This window comes from Chionomys nivalis, chromosome 2, assembly GCF_950005125.1.
Source record: "Chionomys nivalis chromosome 2, mChiNiv1.1, whole genome shotgun sequence".
NCBI classification, from domain to species: Eukaryota; Metazoa; Chordata; class Mammalia; order Rodentia; family Cricetidae; genus Chionomys; species Chionomys nivalis.
The window spans coordinates 73,862,350-73,882,041 of record NC_080087.1 but is presented as its reverse complement, the minus strand read 5'-3'; the positions used below and the strand labels follow the sequence as shown (position 1 = coordinate 73,882,041).

Below are 19,692 nucleotides of genomic sequence, written 5' to 3'. Positions count from 1 at the left end.
AGGTTTATCAAGTTGAGGCATGACCAAGATTCTCTCCATTGCATTACAGGGCAAGACATCCCACCATAGGAAATAGGTTCCAAAACATTTGGAAATAGATGCCTTCTTATTCAAATCCAAGGAGACAAAACTATTTCTCCCCTACAACTGCCCAAAAGGCACCATGAGAACTGAGCTAATGGCACACACTTCTGGAAACATTGTCTATTCACTAAATTAAGCTCTTGTCATTATCCAGCACTTTCTCTGTAACAGGAGTGAATGGGTATGGAGTACAGGAAGGATGTTAAAGTAGAATTGTAATTACAGGCCTAGTCAGGAGCTATTAGTGGGAAGTATTACTTATGAGTACCCATTTAGCATGATAGCAAATCTGTTTTACCATCTTTATTAGTCTGGTAATATTGAGAAGTGTGCTCATTTGTTTTATTACAAAACCACAGTACTATAAACCAAAAAATCTACCTTCTTTTTAAATTTACTTTTTTATTATTTTTTTTAAAAAGAAAACAAACTATCTTTTTACATTTTACATACCAATCTCAGTTCACACTACCTCTCCTCCTCATCCCCTCCACCTACCCACCCCACCACCCATCCACTCCTAAGAGAGTGTAAGGCATATTGTTTTGGGGAAGGTCCTCCATACTATATCTAGGCTGAGGAAGGTATTAATTCAAAGAGAATAGGTTCCAAATAAAGCCAATACAAGGAGCGGTGATAAATCCTGGTGCCAGTCATACAACTGTCACTTACATCCGGAGGGAAAAGTTTAGACCTGTGCTGTTTCTGTACCTGGCTGACTAGAGTTAGTGAGCTCCCATTAGCTCAGATAAATGGTTTCAGTTGGTGTTACCACCATGGTCTTGACCTCTTGTTCATATTCTCACTCCTTCCACTCTTCAACTGGACTTTGGGAGCCCAGTTTGATGCTCTGATGCAGGTCTCTACCTCTGTTTCCATCAGTTGATGGATGAAGGTTCTATGGTGACATTTAAGATATTCATCAGTCTTACTAAAGGGCAAGGTCAGTTCCTCAATTACTTAGGATCTTAGCTGGGGTCATCCTTGTGGATTCCTGGGAAATTTTCTAGTGTCAGGTTTCTTCCTACCTCCAGTAATGGCTCCCTCAATCAAAGTATCTCTTTCTTTGTTCTCATCTCTAGCCCTTTTCCATCTCGACTATCTCATTCCCTCAAGTTTTGCTCCTCCCTCTCCTTCTCCATATAGTTCATGATTTTAGAGAAGCTAAGTAACAAGGTGAACCTTAAATTTAGTTTTGATAATTTTTCCATTTAGATTCTAGAGACTCAAATTATTATAGAAAATGTTCAATTGTAAAATGAGACAAAATTATGATATTTCTTGCAAGTTAAATACTTTTACTTTGTCAAACTTACATTGACTTTCAGCTGGAAGCTCTCCAAAGAAACAAAATATATGTGGTTGATTTGTTTCTCTAATTATTCTGTCCTAGCATTGATGATGTTATTTAAATTGGAAGAATTAGAAACTAGGTTTATATACCTTGTACATTTTTCAAGATGATTTTCTTGTGGAACATTTTCAAGTGACCTTAAGAAAGTACCCTTTGGGCTGCTTGCTTCTGAAAAGTTATGAACCTTGATACATTATTTACTTATTCATTAAAAAATGCATGAGGATACTGTTGGCGTTCTAAATTCCTACATTAGATTGGTTCCTTTTTATATGGAATATAACAGGAAATAAAAGAATAGTTTTAAAAATAATTTCATTGTTTACCATTAGATACCTAATTCCCTAAATCATAATAGTTGTAAAGTCATGTTATTAAGCATTATACTATCCTTAGCTGGGAGAAATTCTCTACACTTATTTTAATTGTTCTTTAGTTTGTCTTTTCAGGAAACTAGAAAATACATGGTCTTACCTCTGGAGAGCTATTCAGAAGAGCTACCCTTTACCTGGGAGACTAATCTGGCTAGAAGAAATTAATCTGGTTTTAATCTTCAAGTAATAGTTTTTCACAAGCAATTTTTGTGAACGGCGTAATAACCAGGCTAGCTTAATATGAAACAGCAAATTTTAATGAAGGGATAGCTTACAACACCAGGGATCCAGCGATGAGCAGGAAATACAAAAAAGAGACCAGGCGGGGCTCATGTTCACCAGATTTATACATAAACATTAGCCCGAGGCGAACATGCCCCCTAATGGGCTGGGCTATCCCTACATCTCCCCCTTTTGTCTAAATAAGACAGAACTAAACCAAATACAACTATATACAATAGTAACAAATAATAAATATAACAAACAATATTGAACAAGAAACATATAACAAAAGTTTTGTTAAACATTCTATCTCAAGGAGTCTAAATAATGTAGAGAGTAACTACAATTATATAATCTTTAACTCCGTCAAAGATCTGAGAAGGGAATTAATATTACTTAACAAACGAGAGATATCCAAAATGTGTAACAAATGACAGAGACAACTGACTACCTGGGCAATCACCCAAAGTCTTGTTTGTAATGTTGAGTCAACCAACTTTGGCTAAGGCCTAACATAACTGACATATTATTAAAGGCAATGAACTTTTTTAGAACTATCCTACCCTGTCTTGACAAGATAAAATAATCTTGTTTTATCCACATATGGATATTTTATATCTTTGTCAGTAGTTGAAGTATGGACTTTTTTTAGCCCAAAGGCCAGTTCTGCCAAAAAGACAAGCTCCCAGTGGAGTGTCTTTGGTGCTCAACGTTCTCTAGGAGTAGAGTGGTGTCGCCAGGAGTGATTGTGTCTCGTCACAGAATTTTAGGTTAGATTAAAGGCCATTTTGTACAGCTCTTTAAAGAGGCTGAAGATTATACTATCTATATTAAATATAATCTCTATGTACCTAAAAATCCTGATTAACCTAAAAATAAATATGACAAACATATAATTTGGGTGCCACTCTGTAAACGGCATAATAACCAGGCTAGCTTAATATGAAACAGCAAATTTTAATGAAGGGATAGCTTACAACACCAGGGATCCAGCGATGAGCAGGAAATACAAAAAAGAGACCAGGGCTCACGCTCGCCAGATTTATACGTAAACATTAACCCGAGGCGAACACACCCCCTAATGGCCTGGGCTATCCCTACAAATTTTGATCATTATTATTCCATATTTAGATACTATAGAAATTCCAGTAAAGAGAGATGTTCATCTTGTTTAGCTACATTTTAGTTGACAGAAGTTTTATAAAGGCATTTTCACACTCAAGGCATGTTGGAGGAAATGTCTTCTGACAAACGTTACCAGTTTTATCCCTCATTATTTCACAGTGGATTTTTCCTAGACAGAGTGCTTGAGTAACTAATCATTTTCACTAGTGTTCTGAGAATACATTAATCTGAGGCACAAAGGAAAGAAGAACTAGGAAGAATCCCACTATTTGCAAGCCAAAACAAAGGCCAGGAAAGTTCTGGACAAATTATATTGTGAGACATGTAGCCACAAATACTATGAGTAAGTTCCTTTCAAACAAGAGTTAAGGCATTATACAAGCAGGGTTATCCTGACCCCTGAGACAACAGAGTTTGATAAGATTTTTAGAAAGATGGAATGATGAGAAATATATGTTTGTAAAATGCACAGGATTTTGACATATTTGGACGTAGAACATCATTGTGTACCTGCAAAGTCATGCTTATCTTAACTGAACTCATTCATTCAAGTGGGTAGTCATTGAATTTGCTGAGATTATGGTAGTCAGTATCCATTCTGGCTTATTAGGAGACACATGTACTGTGGGAAGCAATAAAGAAAACTGTACTAATGATCATAATAAAAATGAAGCTGAGAGTAGAAATGGATACTGATAAGTTCTCATCGTAAGAGATGACACTCTCATAGTCATATCAATTAATGATATATCATTTGAATGTGGTGTATCAATAATTACCATTTACTTATGAATTCTTTATATTTTCTTTTATAAATACTATTGACGATTTAAAATTAACATACAGAAAGTATTGAGATGGACTGGAGGGATAGCTCGGATGTTAAAAACACTGCCTATTCTTCCAGATGTCCTGAGTTCACTTCCTGGCAATCACATGGTGGCTCACTACATCTGTAATAAGATCTGGTGTCCTCTTTTGGCCTGTAGAAATACATGAATGCACAATGTTGTATACATAATTAACAAATAAATCTAATAAATGTATACAATATGATAAGGAAAAGGATGATTTCTATGGCCTATCTTTTTGGCTTCAAATATGGAAACATCACTATCATGCCTGTTAACATCTCAGGGATAAATTTTTCTTCATCAGCAAAATGGAACAATGCCAATACCTTTCTCACTTATTTTGGAATGCTTTAAAAAATTCCATACTGAGTATGTTCTCTATGTCTGATATGCTTTAGAAAATGAAGCTTTAAGCAATTTAAGAATTATTTTACCTTTCAAATATTTTAGATACATATTCCATGCATATATACAAAATGGAAATTAGTAGAGAATATCAAAGCATTACAACCATGAAATTAAATACAAAAACACCAGCTTCAGGGTTCTATATGGAAAGAAGAGAAGAAGGGATGATTACAATGGCATTAATATGGAAACAAAAAGGACAAGACATGATTACATGGAAGATACAAGCACTCTAGGTGAAGGAACACACAATATGGCGTGAACAGTTAGAAAATTTAGGATTACAATTAGAGACATATTGGAATGCAGTGATCAAAACCAAAGAACAGTAAAAAGGGCAGGGGATGAAATCATTTAGATCTTCATGCATCACAAAACACCATACTGACTAAAAACAGCATCTTACGACATTCACAGTTGGCACTTTATGGGTCTCCAGAATCTTATATAATTATCAGTATGACTGCCAAGTTGCTCACCTCTGTGTGCGTCTTTAGCTACAAAGGATCTGCTGCCTCCAATCTTTGCAGGAACCTACATTCATGTGCATCTAAACACATACAATTAAAATTAATTTTTAAAGATATTTTAAAAGTTGCTTGAATGTTTTGCAGAACTTTTATAAGTAAACACTGAAATGTAGAAAGAACAGTTGAACTCTATGGAAAATTGAGATAAGAAAATTCTGTTGGGTTGGATGTTGTGATAGAAGCAGATGTAGTACAAATCAGGAATAATAGACAAGTCAGAGCTAGTGCTGATACAGTTCGATTGTGTAGTTGACATGATGAGAGAGAAGGTGGGGCATTATTAACCCATAGGTATATGCCTGTTTTCATATTATTTCAAAATATATGAAGGGATAACCAGGGAGTCACTGGTAGTTCTATTTTATATACTGTTTGAGTATTGTCAAGCAGAAGGTAAGAGCATTTTAAGTTAAGGAGTGATAGTTTTAAGATCACCATTAAACCATCTTTGTGTCTGCTTCACATTTTCCAGGCACGACTGGAGACTGGAAGAACTACTTTACAGTAGCCCAGGCTGAAGCCTTTGATAAAGTGTTCCAGGAGAAGATGGTTGGCTTTCCACCAGGGCTGTTCCCATGGCAATAAGTTCTCAAAATTATTAAATCATGTATTTGGAAGTGTGAATGACTGGGTGTGAAAATAAAATAAATCCTGTTACTGAATTGTGTAGTATTTAAACATTTACTAGTAGTATTAGTAGTAATGGTAGTCGTTAGAGTTGCACTAGTTGTATTGTGTGTGTGTGTGTGTGTGTATACACATGTCTGTGTGTAGTACCTTCAGGGGCCAGAAAAGTGCATTGATTCTCATGGAGTTGCAGACACATGATGCTGTGAGCCACTTGCTTTGTGTCCTAGCAATTGAACTCAGTTTCTACACCAGGCTAGTTCAGTGCTCTTTACCTCTGAATCATCTCTGCAGCCCTGAATCTTAGAGTCTTGAATCATCAAATAATTCTTTGCTTCTTTTATTACTGGTTTGCTATACATTATCAGCTAATCCCAATTTGCTTTATGGAATTCCAGCTTTAAAACAATCCTTGTAATCATTTAAAACACATAAAAACACTGCAAGAAACTATATATTTTACTGTGTGTCATTTGGACAAAAGGAATAAATACTTGTATTTATAAATTTAGATATTTATAAACTGTATTTATAGAGAGCTTGAAACCTCATTCAAATATCTTATGGTGTAAGACTTTTTTAAATGTATCTTATATTATATATTATTTTATAGAATATATTGCTCATTATATTATACCTGAATTTTACTTTTTCTTCTTTTTTAGTGAATGCATAAAATCATGGGTTTCATTATGAAACTTTGGTATATGCACAACATTGTAATTATTCAGTATTGCTCTTCTGCTGCCCGGATCTGTGCTTTTTCTCCTGTTAGTACTTTCTATTCCCACACCGTTCCCCTCTGCTTGCACTTCAAGTAGTCACACTTATATTTAAATCTGAATATGCATATGGGAGAAAGATGAAATAATGTTTTTCTATTTTTATAGTTAAGGGGAAGTTTTTCCTGATAGACATGATGAAGAATACAGCCAGAGACATCTGGGAGAGTCCAGAGCAGGGAGAGAAAGTACAGACTGGTGGAAGAATTGACCAGGTCATGATTTGGGGGATCAAGAAAGGAGTACCAACAGAGAGGCAGTTGGAAGAGAGAGAATCACTAAGATTACCTAGGGATTCAAAAGATTGTCAGGGTTATATAGGAATCAAAAGTTGGGGAAAGGAAGCCTATGGTCAGGAGGTATTTAGAGTAGGAATTGGCTTAAGAAGAGCTGAAAGGAAATGGGACACTGGATATCTGTTTGGACTCTGTAACAGTTACTTTTCCAAAGAGCTTGAGGCCAGAATGCACTTTGGTATGCTAATAGGCAACACAGTTAGCTATTTTTTCTGAGTATCATTTGGCCTGACATACCAACTAATTTGTTAATAAGGGCCAGAGGAATCTCTTCTGTAACTGCTTTTTAGCTGAAATTAGGATGATGTTGTCAGTACCTGAGAAGGTTGGAATGTTGATCAATGATTAGGAGGAAGAAGAGGAGTGCTGGCTGTGTGCCATCTCTTTTGCTTTCTTTTCAGGTTCTCAGGTACCACCTAGGGCTAGCAAAGTGCAAACAGATTTGGAACTGTCTGAAAATTCTGGTTCATGCTGGAGGCTGAGGAAAGTTTGAATTTCCATCAGAATTATTTGGTTTGCATTAGTTTTCAGCAAGTCTTTGGCTTGCTGGTTTCAGTTTGGAGCAGTTTGCAGTCTTTAAGTGATTGGAAATCAAATGGTACAGAAATTGATTAGAGAAAGCAGGTAAAGTTAAGGAATAATGCGTGTCGGGAGCTGCCAATTACCGTCCAGCCATGGCCAAGTCCAAGAACCACACCACATACAACCAGTCCCGGAAATGGCACAGAAACGGCGTCAAGAAACCCCGGTCACAAAGATACGAATCTCTCAAGGGGTTTGACCCCAAGTTCCTGAGGAACATGTGCTTTGCCAAGAAGCACAACAAAAAAGGCCTGAAGAAGATGCAGGCAAATAATGCAAAGGCCATGAGTGCACGTGCGGAGGCCATCAAGGCCCTGGTGAAGCCCCAGGTGGTGAAGCCCAAGGTGCCAAAGGGCCCCAGCTGCAAACTCACCCATCTGACTTTAATGGCTCACCCCAAGCTTGGGAAGCAGATTAGAAGCTACATGGCCAGGGGTTGTAGGCTCCAAAAAACAAAGCCCAAGTTTCAAGCCAAGGCAGAGGCCTCAGCTGCAGCTCAGGCTCCCAAAGGTGCCCAGGCCCCTGTGAAGGCCCCATAAAAAAGGTCTCAGTCTGCCAATGTGAAGACAGATGGACTGGTGTGAACACTTACATAGTATTTGCAGATGATCAGGACCTTATGCTGTTTTTACAAATAAACTTGAGGCAAGTTCTGTTGAAAGAAAGAAGGAAAGAAAGAAAGAAAGAAAGAAAGAAAGAAAGAAAGAAAGAAAGAAAGAAAGAAAGAAAGAAAGAAAGAAAAAGAAATAATGGAAAATCATTTTCTTGGCTGCACCTTTCCAACTTCCATACCTCTTCTCCTGGTAGTTGCAATATGGTATTAGTCTGGAGACAAGGGATAGCAAAAAGAGAATGAAAGAGAGAGATGCCACCCTTAGGAATAGACAGTACATAGGGTAGGTGGGGAAGCTTAATCTGTTGATTGACAGGGGTACATATGTGGAATCTGTCCGACCAGTGACAGGTGAACCCAAATCATGACTCCTTGAAGTGTCCATGAATTTTTAAGCTAACAAAAAGAAATAAAATTTTGTATATATTAACACTGTCACATTGCTTATAATCTGTACTGAAATAGTCACTGTAGAGAAAACAGTTAATCGGAGACTGTAAATCATGTAGAGTAGACTCATGCCTTACAGTCATAGAAAAAGTTATTATTTGCTGTTAAGAGCACGAAAACATTTTCCTCTGTCCAAAAGGATGGATAGATAAAGATTGAAATGATATCCTTATAGCACACTCAGAAGAAAATTTGCATCTATATCTAGAAAACAACCAAATGATTTTAAATTTTTGAGCTTGTGACCAAGAAAATAGCAGTCAGTACTTTATCAGGACTAGAATAATAACTTATCAGAACTACATTGATTAATGTTAAAACAGTAATTGTGTCACATTTTCCTTTTCCATTCTTTGATTGAGGGGCATTTAGGTTGTTTCTAGGTTCTGGCTATCACAAATAATGCTGCTACAAACATAGTTGAACAGATGTCCTTGTAGTATGATTTAGCTTTTTTGGGGGAAGGTATAAGCCCAAGAGTGGTACTGCTGCGTCTGGAGGTAGGTTGATTCCCAATTTTCAGAGAAACTGCGTACTGATTTCCAGTATGGCTGTACAAGTTTGCATTCTCACCAGCAATGTTTGTAGAAGAACCAGTGGGCCTGCTTTTCATCCTGCCCTGCTCCTGCATGGCTAGCTTTACACCCGAAATAACAACACAATTGTATTCTTTTAAAACTGTTTGGTTCATTAGTTCTAGCCTCTTATTGGTTAATTCTCACATCCTGATTAACCCACTTCTAATAATCTGTGCAGCATCATGAGGTGGTGGCTTACCGGGAAAGATTCAGCATGTCTGACCTGGCGGCTGGCTTCATGGCGTCTGTGTCACTTCCCTTCTTCCCAGCATTCTGTTCTGTCTACTCCACCCACCTATATTCTGACCTATCAGGCCAAACATTTTTCTTTATTAATTAACCAATGAAACAACAGATAGATAGAAGACTCACCTATATCATTTCCTCTTTTTCTGTTTAAACAAAAAAGAAGGCTTTAACTTTAACATAGCAAAATTACATATAATAAAACAGTTATCAAGCAAGAATTACAATTACAATATTTAGATCTATTTTATCATTTATCATAACAATGGAAAACTATAATGATAACTATCTATCTATTCTTCAACTCCATCAAAGACTCCAGAAGGATACAATATTACCTAAGCAAACAAGAAATAAGCAACTTCCAAACTCTAGAAATGACAGAGACATCTTGCTGCCTGGACAGTCACCCAAAGTTCTTTTGTACCGTTGGGGCATCCATCTTCAGCCTACAGGCCCATAGTATCCAGCAGACATTTCCATGAAGCAGGAAAATTTCAAAGACAGTTGGGTCACTATCTGCTGTGTCCTGCAGAATGTCTCGCAGACTCTTTCATGAGTCAAGAATCCCAAAGGTTCATCTCACCTTTAGGCAAGTTCAGCAGTCGTCTCTCTGTGGGTTCTTTGTGTCCAGTTTATGCAATAGTCCAGGCAAGAGCAGTTTCTTGCCCAAATGGCTAACCAACTCCATAAGGAGCCTCTTCAATGCCCATCTTCCCCTTGAAGTAGATTGGTGCTGCCAGGAGCAGATGTGTCTAACTGTCATGAAAAGTCCTAAGCTATTAAAACATTAAATGCCGTGTTCTGCAGTCTTTGAAAGGTATGAAGAATGCCTATCTAACTGAAATTTATCTCTATATATCTAGAAAATCTAACATGACTTCAAGCTTGACTATTATCGATGATTATCCACTAACAACCTATATTTCCTAATTATACATTACATTTAAAAATGAACTACACAATCACAATACTTTAATCAATATTAGAAATACATATAATAAAATTGACCTTAAAATCCATACCAATGCAAATTATTCATATCTATAACATATCCCCCTTTAAATGTAAAAGAAAATTTATGAACAATATTTGGGAATATGGGCACAGTTATTTCTTTCCAAACTTCTTCCTGCTGTATAGGGGCGCTGTTAATTAGGTCTTTCATAGTATAACCTGTGTGCTAGGTTCCTCTCAGCAGTTGAGCAAAGTAATTTTTTGAGGGTGTTCACAGCAACCTTTCAGGAGGGCGTGGTCTATCATACCATATTGGGATAGAAGTAATCCACAGGGTCTCATCCTCTGTGAAAACAAAAGAAGAAACTCTTTCCAAAGCATGATATCCTTAGATCTAAGTTTTGAAATCAAGGTATTTTCAAAATATCTATCTTGGATTAGTTCAGCAGCATTTATAAACAAGTATCTTTTAGCAGCTATTGCTTCTTCCTCAGCATTCAAACAATTCAAAGAGAGCATAATAGCATATAGTATCAAGATTCTCTGTGTATTTTCCATCTTTGTGAGGCTTTATTTTAACCTCTATTTCATTTATTTTTACTTTTATTTTTTGAGACAGGTTCTCTGTATATCTTTGTCCTGGAATAACTCTGTAGACCAGGCTGTCCTTGAACTCTCAGAGATCCATCTGTCTCTGCCTCCTCAGTGCTGGGATTAAAGGTGTATGCTACCACACCTTGAATTCACAGAGATCTGTCTGTCTCTGCCTCCCAGGCATTGGGATTAAAGGCATGTGCTACCACACCTTGAAGTCACAGAGGTCAATCTACCTCTGCCCCTTGAAGTCTCAGAGGTCTATTTACCTCTGCCTCCCAAGTGTTGAGATTAAAGGTGTGTATGACCACACCCAACTTCTCTCTCTCTTTTTTTTTACTTTAAGAACTTTAGCCTACATATATTTTAACACACTATAAACCATTTAGAGTTTTTTTCTTTGAATCTCTCCTTACTGTATATATCTCTCTCTCTTTTTCTGACCACATGAGCCTTTAAATTATTGAGCAATATGGGTAGGATTAAAGCTGTGGCTTTTACGGCTGGATCCAGCCCATTCCTTAGCTTTCCAGCCTCATGGTGGAGGTACTGGCAGTAGACATTTTTATTGCCACAACTCTATGGTGTTTCAAGGTCCCTGCCAGCAAGCAAGCTGCATCATTTTGCTCACAGACCACACTCAGTCAGACTGCCTGCCTGAAAGAGTCAGAGTTTGCCCTGGCAGGAAGGCCCAGAAAGCCGGCATTTTAAGATGGCACAGCTTTTTTCCTGCTATGGCTGAAAACCAAAAAGCATGCATTCAGCTTTTCATCAACACCATTTAAGTGTTTTATGGCAGGACCTCTTAATGAGCTGCACAGTTTTGCAGCTAAAGCTGAGTCAGAAAGCCTCTTTTAGATGAGAATGCTTGCTTGCCTCTAGCAAGCAGAGCAGACACAAGAAATTGCTGCCACAAAGAAAACATGCTTTACTCTATTCTTTCCTAAGCTTTCTCAGGCTTTCTGTAGATTCAGTTATCCACATCTGGGTGCCATTTGTAGAAGGACTGGCAGGCCTGCTTTTCATCCCACCCTGCTACTGCATGGCTAGCTTTACACCCGAAATAATAACACACAAATTGTATTCTTTTAAACACTGCTTGGTCCATTTGTTCTAGCCTCTTATTAGCTAATTCTCACATCTTGATTAACCCATTTCTAATAATCTGTGCAGCATCATGAGGTGGTGGCTTACCGGGAAAGATTCAGCATGCCTGACCTGGTGGCTGACTCCATGGCATCTGTGTCACTTCCCTTCTTCCCAGCATTCTGTTCTGTCTACTCCACCCACCTATATTCTGACCTATCAGGCCAAGCAGTTTTCTTTATTAATTAACCAATGAAACAACAGATAGATAGAAGACCCACCTACATCATCAACCTATATGTTTTTAGGTGATACTATGCTGTTTTCCTCACTCTCACTCTATAATAGAGGTTGATGTCAGGAATGATGATGCCTCTGCAAGTTCCTTTATTGTATACAAGTGTTTTGGCTATGCTGGGTTTTTTGATTTTCCTTCTGAAGTTGAGCATTGTACTTTCAAGGTCTGTAAAGAATTGTGTTGATATTTTGATGGGGATTGCATTGAATCTATATATTACTTTTTGTAGGATTGCCATTTTTAGTAATTGATCCTATCTATCCAAAAGCATGAAAAATCTTTTCATTTTCTGGTATGTTCTTTAATTTTTTTCTTCAAAGATTTAAAGTTCTTCTTGAACATGTCTCTCAGTTCTTTGGGTAGAGCTACTCCAGCATATTTTATGTTATTGGTGGCTATTGTGAAGGGTGATGCTTCTCTGATTTCTTTCTCAGCTTCTTTATCATTTGTATATAGAAAGGTTACTCACTTTTTGAGTTGATCCTGTATCCTGCCTTATTCCTAAATGTATTTATCAGCTGTGGTAGTTGCCTGGTAGAGATTTTGGAGTCACATATGTATACTCTCATGTCATCTACAAATAGCAAAAGTTTGACTTCTTCCTTTCCAATTTGAATCCACTTGATCTCCTTTTGTTGCTTTATTTATCTAGCCAGAATGTTAATAACCTTGTGGAATATATATGGAGAAAGTGGACAACCTTGTCTTGTTCCTGAATTTAGTGGAATCATTTTGGGTTTTTCTTCATTTTATTTGATGGTAGCTGTTGGCTTGCTGTATATTGCTTTTATTATGTTTAGGTATGTTCCTTGTATCCCTGATTTCTCCAAGACCTTTATCTTGAAAGGGTGCTAGATTTTCTCAAATGTTTTCTCAGCATCTAATGAGATGATCATCTGTTTTTTTTCTTTCAGTTTATTTATATGGTGGATTACATTAATAGATTTTCAATGTTGAACCATTCCTGCATTCTTGGGATGAAGCCAAATTGATCATGGTGAATTATTTTTTGGAGTGTTCTTGAATTTAGTTTGCCATGATTTTATTGAGTATTTTTGCATATATATTCGTGAGTGAGATTGTTCTTTTTTTTTATTCTTTTTTAATTAAAATTTCCAACTGCTCCCCGTTTCCCATTTCCCTCCCCCTCCTCCCACATATTGCCCCCTCCCCCCACTCCCCTCCCCCATCCCCACTCCTCTTCTCCTCCCTCCAGTCCATTCCCCCTCCCTCTCGATACTGAAGAGCAGTCCAAATTCCCTGCCCTACAGGAAGACCAAGGTCCTCCCACTTCCATCCAGGCCCAGGAAGGTGAGCATCCAAACAGGCTAAGCTCCCACAAAGCCAGTTCATGTATTAGGATCGAAACCTAGTGCCATTGTCCTTGGCTTCTCATCAGCCTTCATTGTCCGCCATGTTCAGACAAGGAAGTCAGGACCATGAGGGGTGCACCCAACCACTGAGACAGTGGGGCCGATCTATTGGGAGCTCACCAAGGCCAGCTGGACTGCTACTGAAAAAACATGGGATAAAACCGGACTCTCTGAATGTGGCGGACAATGAGAGCTGATGAGAGGCCAAGGAGAATGGCACGGGAACTTTCATCTGGCGATGGATCGAGAGAGAGACAGAGACCCAATTTGGAGCAACGGTCTGAGCTCTTAAGGTCCAAATGAGGAGCAGAAGGAGGGAGAACATGAGCAAGGAAATCAGGACCACAAGGCGTGCACCCACCCACTGTGACAGTGGAACTGATCTATTGGGAGCTCTCCAAGGCCAGCTGGACTGGGACTGAATAAGCATGGGTTGAAACTGGACTCTCTGAACATGGCGGAGATTGTTCTATAATTCTCTTTCTTGATTTAGTCTTTGTGTCGTTTTAGTATCAGAGTAACTGTAGCCTCATAAAATGAGTTTGGCAATGCTACTTTTCTTTCTATTATGTGGAATGATGTGGGGGTCTTTTCTGTGTGCTGTGATTACCATTAATGAATAAAGAAACTGCCTTGGCTTGTTGATAGGGCAGAACATAGGTAGGCATGGAGGATGGTCTGAAGGCTGGGAGAAGGAATGTGGAGACGAGACTCTATGGAGTCACTGAAAGAGTCAGACATGCCGAATTAATGCTGATAAGCCACTGCCATGTGACAATATACAGATTAATAGAAATGGGTTAGATTAAAATGTTAGAGTTAGCCAATAAGAAGCTAGAGTTAATGGGCCAAACACTCACTGAGACAGTGGGGCTAATCTATTGGGAGCTCACCAAGGCAAGCTGGACTGGGACTGAAAAAGCATGGAATAAAACCAGACTCTCTGAACATGGCGGACAATGAGGGCTTATGAGAAGCCAAGGACAATGGCACTGGGTTTTGATCCTACTGCATGAACTGGCTTTGTGGGAGCCTAGTCTGTTTGGATGCTCATCTTCCTAGACCTGGATGGAGGGGGGAGGACCTTGGACTTCCCACAGGGTGGGGAATCCTGACTGCTCTTCGGACTGGAGAGGGAGGGGGAAAGGAGTGGGGGGAGGGGGAAAGGATTGAGGGAATGGGGAGAGGAGTGGGGGGAGAGGAAGGAAAATGGGAGGCTGGGAGGAGGCAGAAATTTTTTCAATAAAAATATATAGTTTCTCTGTGGTTATTTTGTTTCTGGGTGGCTGGGAAATAAAGCAGACCCTCCATTCTACAGTGGAACACTTTATGGAGTATAGGTATTAGCTCTTCTTTGAATTACTGGTAGAATTCTGCACTGAAACCATGTGGTCCTAGGCTTTTTGTTTGGGAAACTTTTGATGACAGTTTCTATTTCCTTGAAGACTATAGACCTATCTAAATTGTTCACCTAGTCTTTATTTAATTTTTGTTTATGGCAACTATACAGAAAATTGTCTTTTACATTTTTCAATTTAATAGAGTATAAGTTTTTATAGTATGACCTAATGATTCTCTGGATTTCCACTGTGTCTGTTGTTATGTCCCCTTTTTCATTTCTGATTTTGTTAATTTGGATGTTCCCTCTTTGTCTTCTGATTAGTTTAGGTATGGGTATGTCTATCTTTTTGATTTTCTAAAAGAATCAGCTCTTGTTTCATGGATTCTTTGTATTGTTCTCTTGGTTCTATTTTATTAATTTCATTCTGCTATTTGTTTATTTCCTTTCACCTACTCCTCCTGGGTGAGTCTGATTCTTTTTGCTCTAGAACTTTCAGGTGTGCTGTTAAGTCAATAGTGTGGGATTTCTCTACTTTCTTTATGTAGGCACTTAATGCTATGAACTTTCCTCTTAGCACTGCTTTCATAGTATTCCATAGATTTGTATACATTGTACCTTCATTTTCATTGGATTATATAAAGTATTTAATTTCTTTATTTTTTCCTTGACCCAGGGGTGGTTCAATAAAGCATGTTCAATTTCTGTGAGTTTGTAGACTTTCTGTGATTAGTGTTGTTTAATTATAACTTTAAACCACAGTTATCCAATAAGATACAGGGGGTTATTCCATTATTTTGTATTTGCTTAGGTTTCTTTTGTTACTGAGTATGTGGTCAACTTTAGAGAAGGTTCCATGAGGTGTTGAGAAGAAAGTATATTCTTTTGTGTTTTTTGGAATGTTCTGTAAATATCTGTTAAGTCCATTTGAGTCACGATATCTGTTAGTTTTCTCATTTCTATGCTTAGTTTATGTCTGGTTGAGCTGTCTATTCTGGTGAGTAGGATGTTGAAGTCTCTTACTGTTAGTGTGTGGGATTTGATGGACAATTCAAGCTTTAGCAGTGTGTCTTTTACATTTATGAGTACTGTTGTATTTGGGGCATAGATGTTCAGGATTGAGACTTCATATTGATGGGTTCTTCCTGTTATGAGTATAAACTGTCCTTCTCTTCTGATTGATTTTGGGTTGATTGGTCTACTTTGTTAGATATTAATTTAGCCACACCTGCTTATTTCTTAGGTCCATTTGAATGGAAAAATTTTCCCAACTCTTTACTCTGAGGTGATGTCTACCTTTAAGGTTTGGGTGTGTTATTTATATACAGCAGAAGGATGAATCCTTTCTTATCCATTCTCTCAGCCTTTGTCTTTTTATAGGTTGAGTCCATTGATATTAAGAGATATCAATGACCAGTTATTGTTAATTCCTGTTATTTTTCAATGGTAGTGTGTGTTTTTGCCTTCTTTGTGTTTTGCTGGTTTGAAGTTATTTGCTGCCTTGTTTTGTGGGTGCAGTTAGTTTTCTTGGATTTGAATTTTCTTTCTAGTACTTTCTATAGGGTTTATGGATAGGTATTGTTAAAATCTGGTTTTGTCGTGGAATGTATTGTTTTTTCCATCAATGGTGATTGAAAACATTGCTGGGTGTAGTAGTTTGGTCTCTATATCAGATCCTTGATCTCTTAGTGTCTGCAGAACATCTACCAGGACCTTCTGGCTTTAATGGTTTCCACTGAGAAGTTGGCTATAATTCTGATAGGTTTGCCTTTATTTGTTACTTGAATATTTTCCTTTGCAGCTCTTAATTTTTTTATTTTCTGTATGTTTTGTGTTTTGATTATTATATAGCAAGGGAAAGTTTTTTTTTGATATAGTCTATTTGTAAGCTTCTTTTAACTTCATATTGATTTTGGTTCTTTAGGTTGGGAAACTTTTCCTCTATGATTTTGTTTAATTAATTTTTGGTGCTTTAAGCTAGAGTTCTTCTCCTTCTTCTATCCTAGTTATTCTTAGCTTTGACTTTTTCATGGTGTCCCAGATTTTCTGGATGTTTGTGTTAAGAGTGTGTTGGATTTATTTTTTTTTTTTGAGCAATGAATCTATTTCCTTTGTAATGTCTTCAAAACATGACATAAATCTTTCTCTTCTATCTCTTATATTCTGTTGAATATGCTTGCCTCTGTAGTTCTCATTCATTTACCTAGATTTTTCTCACCCAGAATTCCCTCAGTTTGTGTTTCTTTATTGCATCTATTTCAGTCTTAAAGTCTTGAACTGGTTGTTTCACCTGTTTGATTGCTTTTTTTATTTTCTTGGGTTTTTTGAGAGATTTATTAATTTTTTCCAACTTTTTGTTTGTTTTATTCCTACAGTTCTTTAAGGGAATTTTTTATTTCCTCTCTAAAGAGTTCCATCATCTTCATAAAGTTATATTTAAGATCATTTTCTTTTACTTCTTTTGGGTTAAGATGTTCACATTTTCCTGTTATATGACTACTGTGTCTTGGTGTTACCATGTTTCTTTTAAACTTGTTGGATGAAATCTTGTATTGGTGCCTACCCCATCTCTTCCAATAAATCCCTCAAAAAAACACAAGAAAAACAAAACAAAAAACATCAAACAGGTGAAGGAAACAGTTCAAGACTTGAAGACTGAAATAGAGGTAATAAAGGAAACACAAACCAAGGAACTTCTGAATATGGAAAGTCTGGATAGGTATTTATTGATTTCTTCCAATTTTTTGTTGGTCTTCTCCTCCATTTCTTTAATGGAGTTTTTCATTTCCTTTTTAAAGGCCTCCATAATTTTCATAATTTTACATTTAAAGTCATTTTATTCTGCTTCTTCTAGGTTAAGATGATTAAGTCTTCTGTTGTGTGACCACTGAGTTCTGGTGTTACCAGGTTGATTTTTAGGTTGTTGGAGAAATTCTTGCATTGGTACCTACCTATCTCTTCCTTCAAATGTGGCTGTAGTCTCTTTGCTTTTTGGCCCAATCTTTCAGTGGCTGTCTAAGTGCTTTGACATTTTTCTTGGTCTGCTCTATACTGTTAATGTGTGTCTCAGAAAGTCTCCAAGGTCTCTATAAGCCTGTTTTCTTAGTCTTCTCTCCTGGTTTGCTTTCTTGGTGCTCTCAATCCCCTCAGTGTTGTAGCCCACTCTTGGTCCCCTCAGTATTATAGCAAGCTCTCAGCTCTTAGAAGGGGTGTGGCTAGTATCTTGAGGGGTCCAGTTGATGGGTTTGAGTTTTAGGGGAGCCTAGTCACAGTAACTCCCAGCTAGCTGACTTGAAAAACTGGAGGATTTGGGGGAGGGGCCCAAGGTTTTGTGCCACTGGGGAGAACCTAGAGAGTTGGGGCCTCCTGCTGTGTGGCTGTTCACACTACTTAGGTCCCCTCAGTATGGGGTCAAGCTGTGTTTTAGAGTTCCACTAAGGTTTCAGGAATGAAATGGTTTATTTTGTACACACTTCCACATTTTAGTTCATTCTTGAAGAAAACCAGGGCAGGAACTTAATGTGGGATTACCTTCTTATGGGAGAAGAAAGGGCAACATTAGATTTAGTTTTCTCCTTCTAGCTCTGTTCCTCTATACCTCTGCTATAGGCCCAAAGCAGTTCCTTTATTAAACAATGATATTCACAGCATAAGAAGGTAATCCCACATTAAGTTATGCTCATAGCAGCACGGTTTTTCACAGCCAGAACTTGGAAAGAATCTAAATGCCAAATACTTTTAAAAGTAGTCTGCAAGTCCAATAGTAGATGGCCAATGGAAAATGAGCTCAATGGCATCACTGGATTTTCTTATCTCAAAATATCATGTCAGAGTGTTTTCCATTTTTCATTGTTTCTTTGTTGTTTTGTCTTATTTTGTTTTGTCTTATCTTATTATTTTATTTTATTGTTTTATTTTCTTCTCTTACTTTATCCTATGGGTTCTTTGAGTATATATTATGGCTTCCAGTTCAGTGTTTTGATGGAATTCCAGAGCGTGATCCATCTGCCTTCTCTTGGGCTCTTTTCTTTCTGTTTATTTTGCTCAATTATTTTTTGTTTTAACCAAGTATATTTTTGTTTAATTGTTTCCTAGAAACATGTTTGTTTTCTAATGAGAGGCAAAGTGGGTCTGGATTCAGATGGGAAGGAAGGTGGGAAGGAACTTGGAGGATTAGGGGGGTGAGAAACCAAAATCACGACATATTGTGCAAGGGGAAAAATTCTAGTTCAATAAAAAAGAAAAATAAATTAGTGTCTAATTACAGTCTTTGTAAAAATCTTTCATTAAAGAAATTTCATTTAATTTCATCTGTGTGTTTGTGTTTTGATTGTATCATTATGTGCATGTGTTTATAGGTTTCTTGAGCATGAAAAGAGAGCATTGATTTCTTGGAGCTACTGTTACAGGTGGGTATGAATTATATTTAATGAGGGCTGTGTATTTTGCAAGGGCACTTTGCAAGAGCAGTATGTGGATTTGTCTGCTGAGACATCTCTCCACTTTCTACAATAGTTTGTTTATCAAACCATCCCTCTTTCTCCTAAGTTCTACTCCTATAACTCCCAGGATGCATCAGGATTCTCTAGTATTCTTCCTACAAGTGGTAGGTAGCACTGTTTTGTCTTCATCTGCAAACATGAATTGACAACTTACTCAATTTTCTCTCACTACTCCATTGCTGCCACAGTCCTACATTCACTAAGATATCAAAAAGAAGTCTCTGAGTTTATTTCAGTCTTACTCTATATTAGAGAAGAAAAGAACCTTTACACTCTGAACTAATGTTCAATAGCCAAGTCTTAAAAAATAAGTGTCTGAGTGGAGGATTATAAAAGAAAATGTAGAAAAAAGTAATATACATGACATTGGTGAATATAATTGGAAGTAACTTCTTAGAAAGTCACTACCTAATGCATA

The 19,692-nt window shown here is 37.4% G+C and overlaps 2 protein-coding genes across 3 annotated transcripts in view; both read left to right on the top strand.

The window, feature by feature from the left end:
* Positions 1 to 5,536, top strand: part of LOC130870004 (sulfotransferase 2A1-like) — a 50,392-nt gene extending 44,856 nt beyond the window's left edge. For both annotated transcript variants that reach the window (XM_057762563.1, XM_057762562.1), the window contains one exon: positions 5,424 to 5,536. In XM_057762563.1, coding sequence (XP_057618546.1) covers positions 5,424 to 5,536 — 113 coding nt within the window. The remainder of the gene's footprint in view (positions 1 to 5,423) is intronic.
* Positions 5,537 to 7,330: 1,794 nt separating this feature from the next.
* On the top strand, positions 7,331 to 7,777 carry LOC130870529 (60S ribosomal protein L29-like). The gene has a single exon (XM_057763321.1). It carries the CDS (start codon positions 7,331 to 7,333, stop codon positions 7,775 to 7,777), a length of 447 nt encoding a protein of 148 aa, XP_057619304.1.
* The last annotated feature ends 11,915 nt before the right edge of the window (positions 7,778 to 19,692 follow it).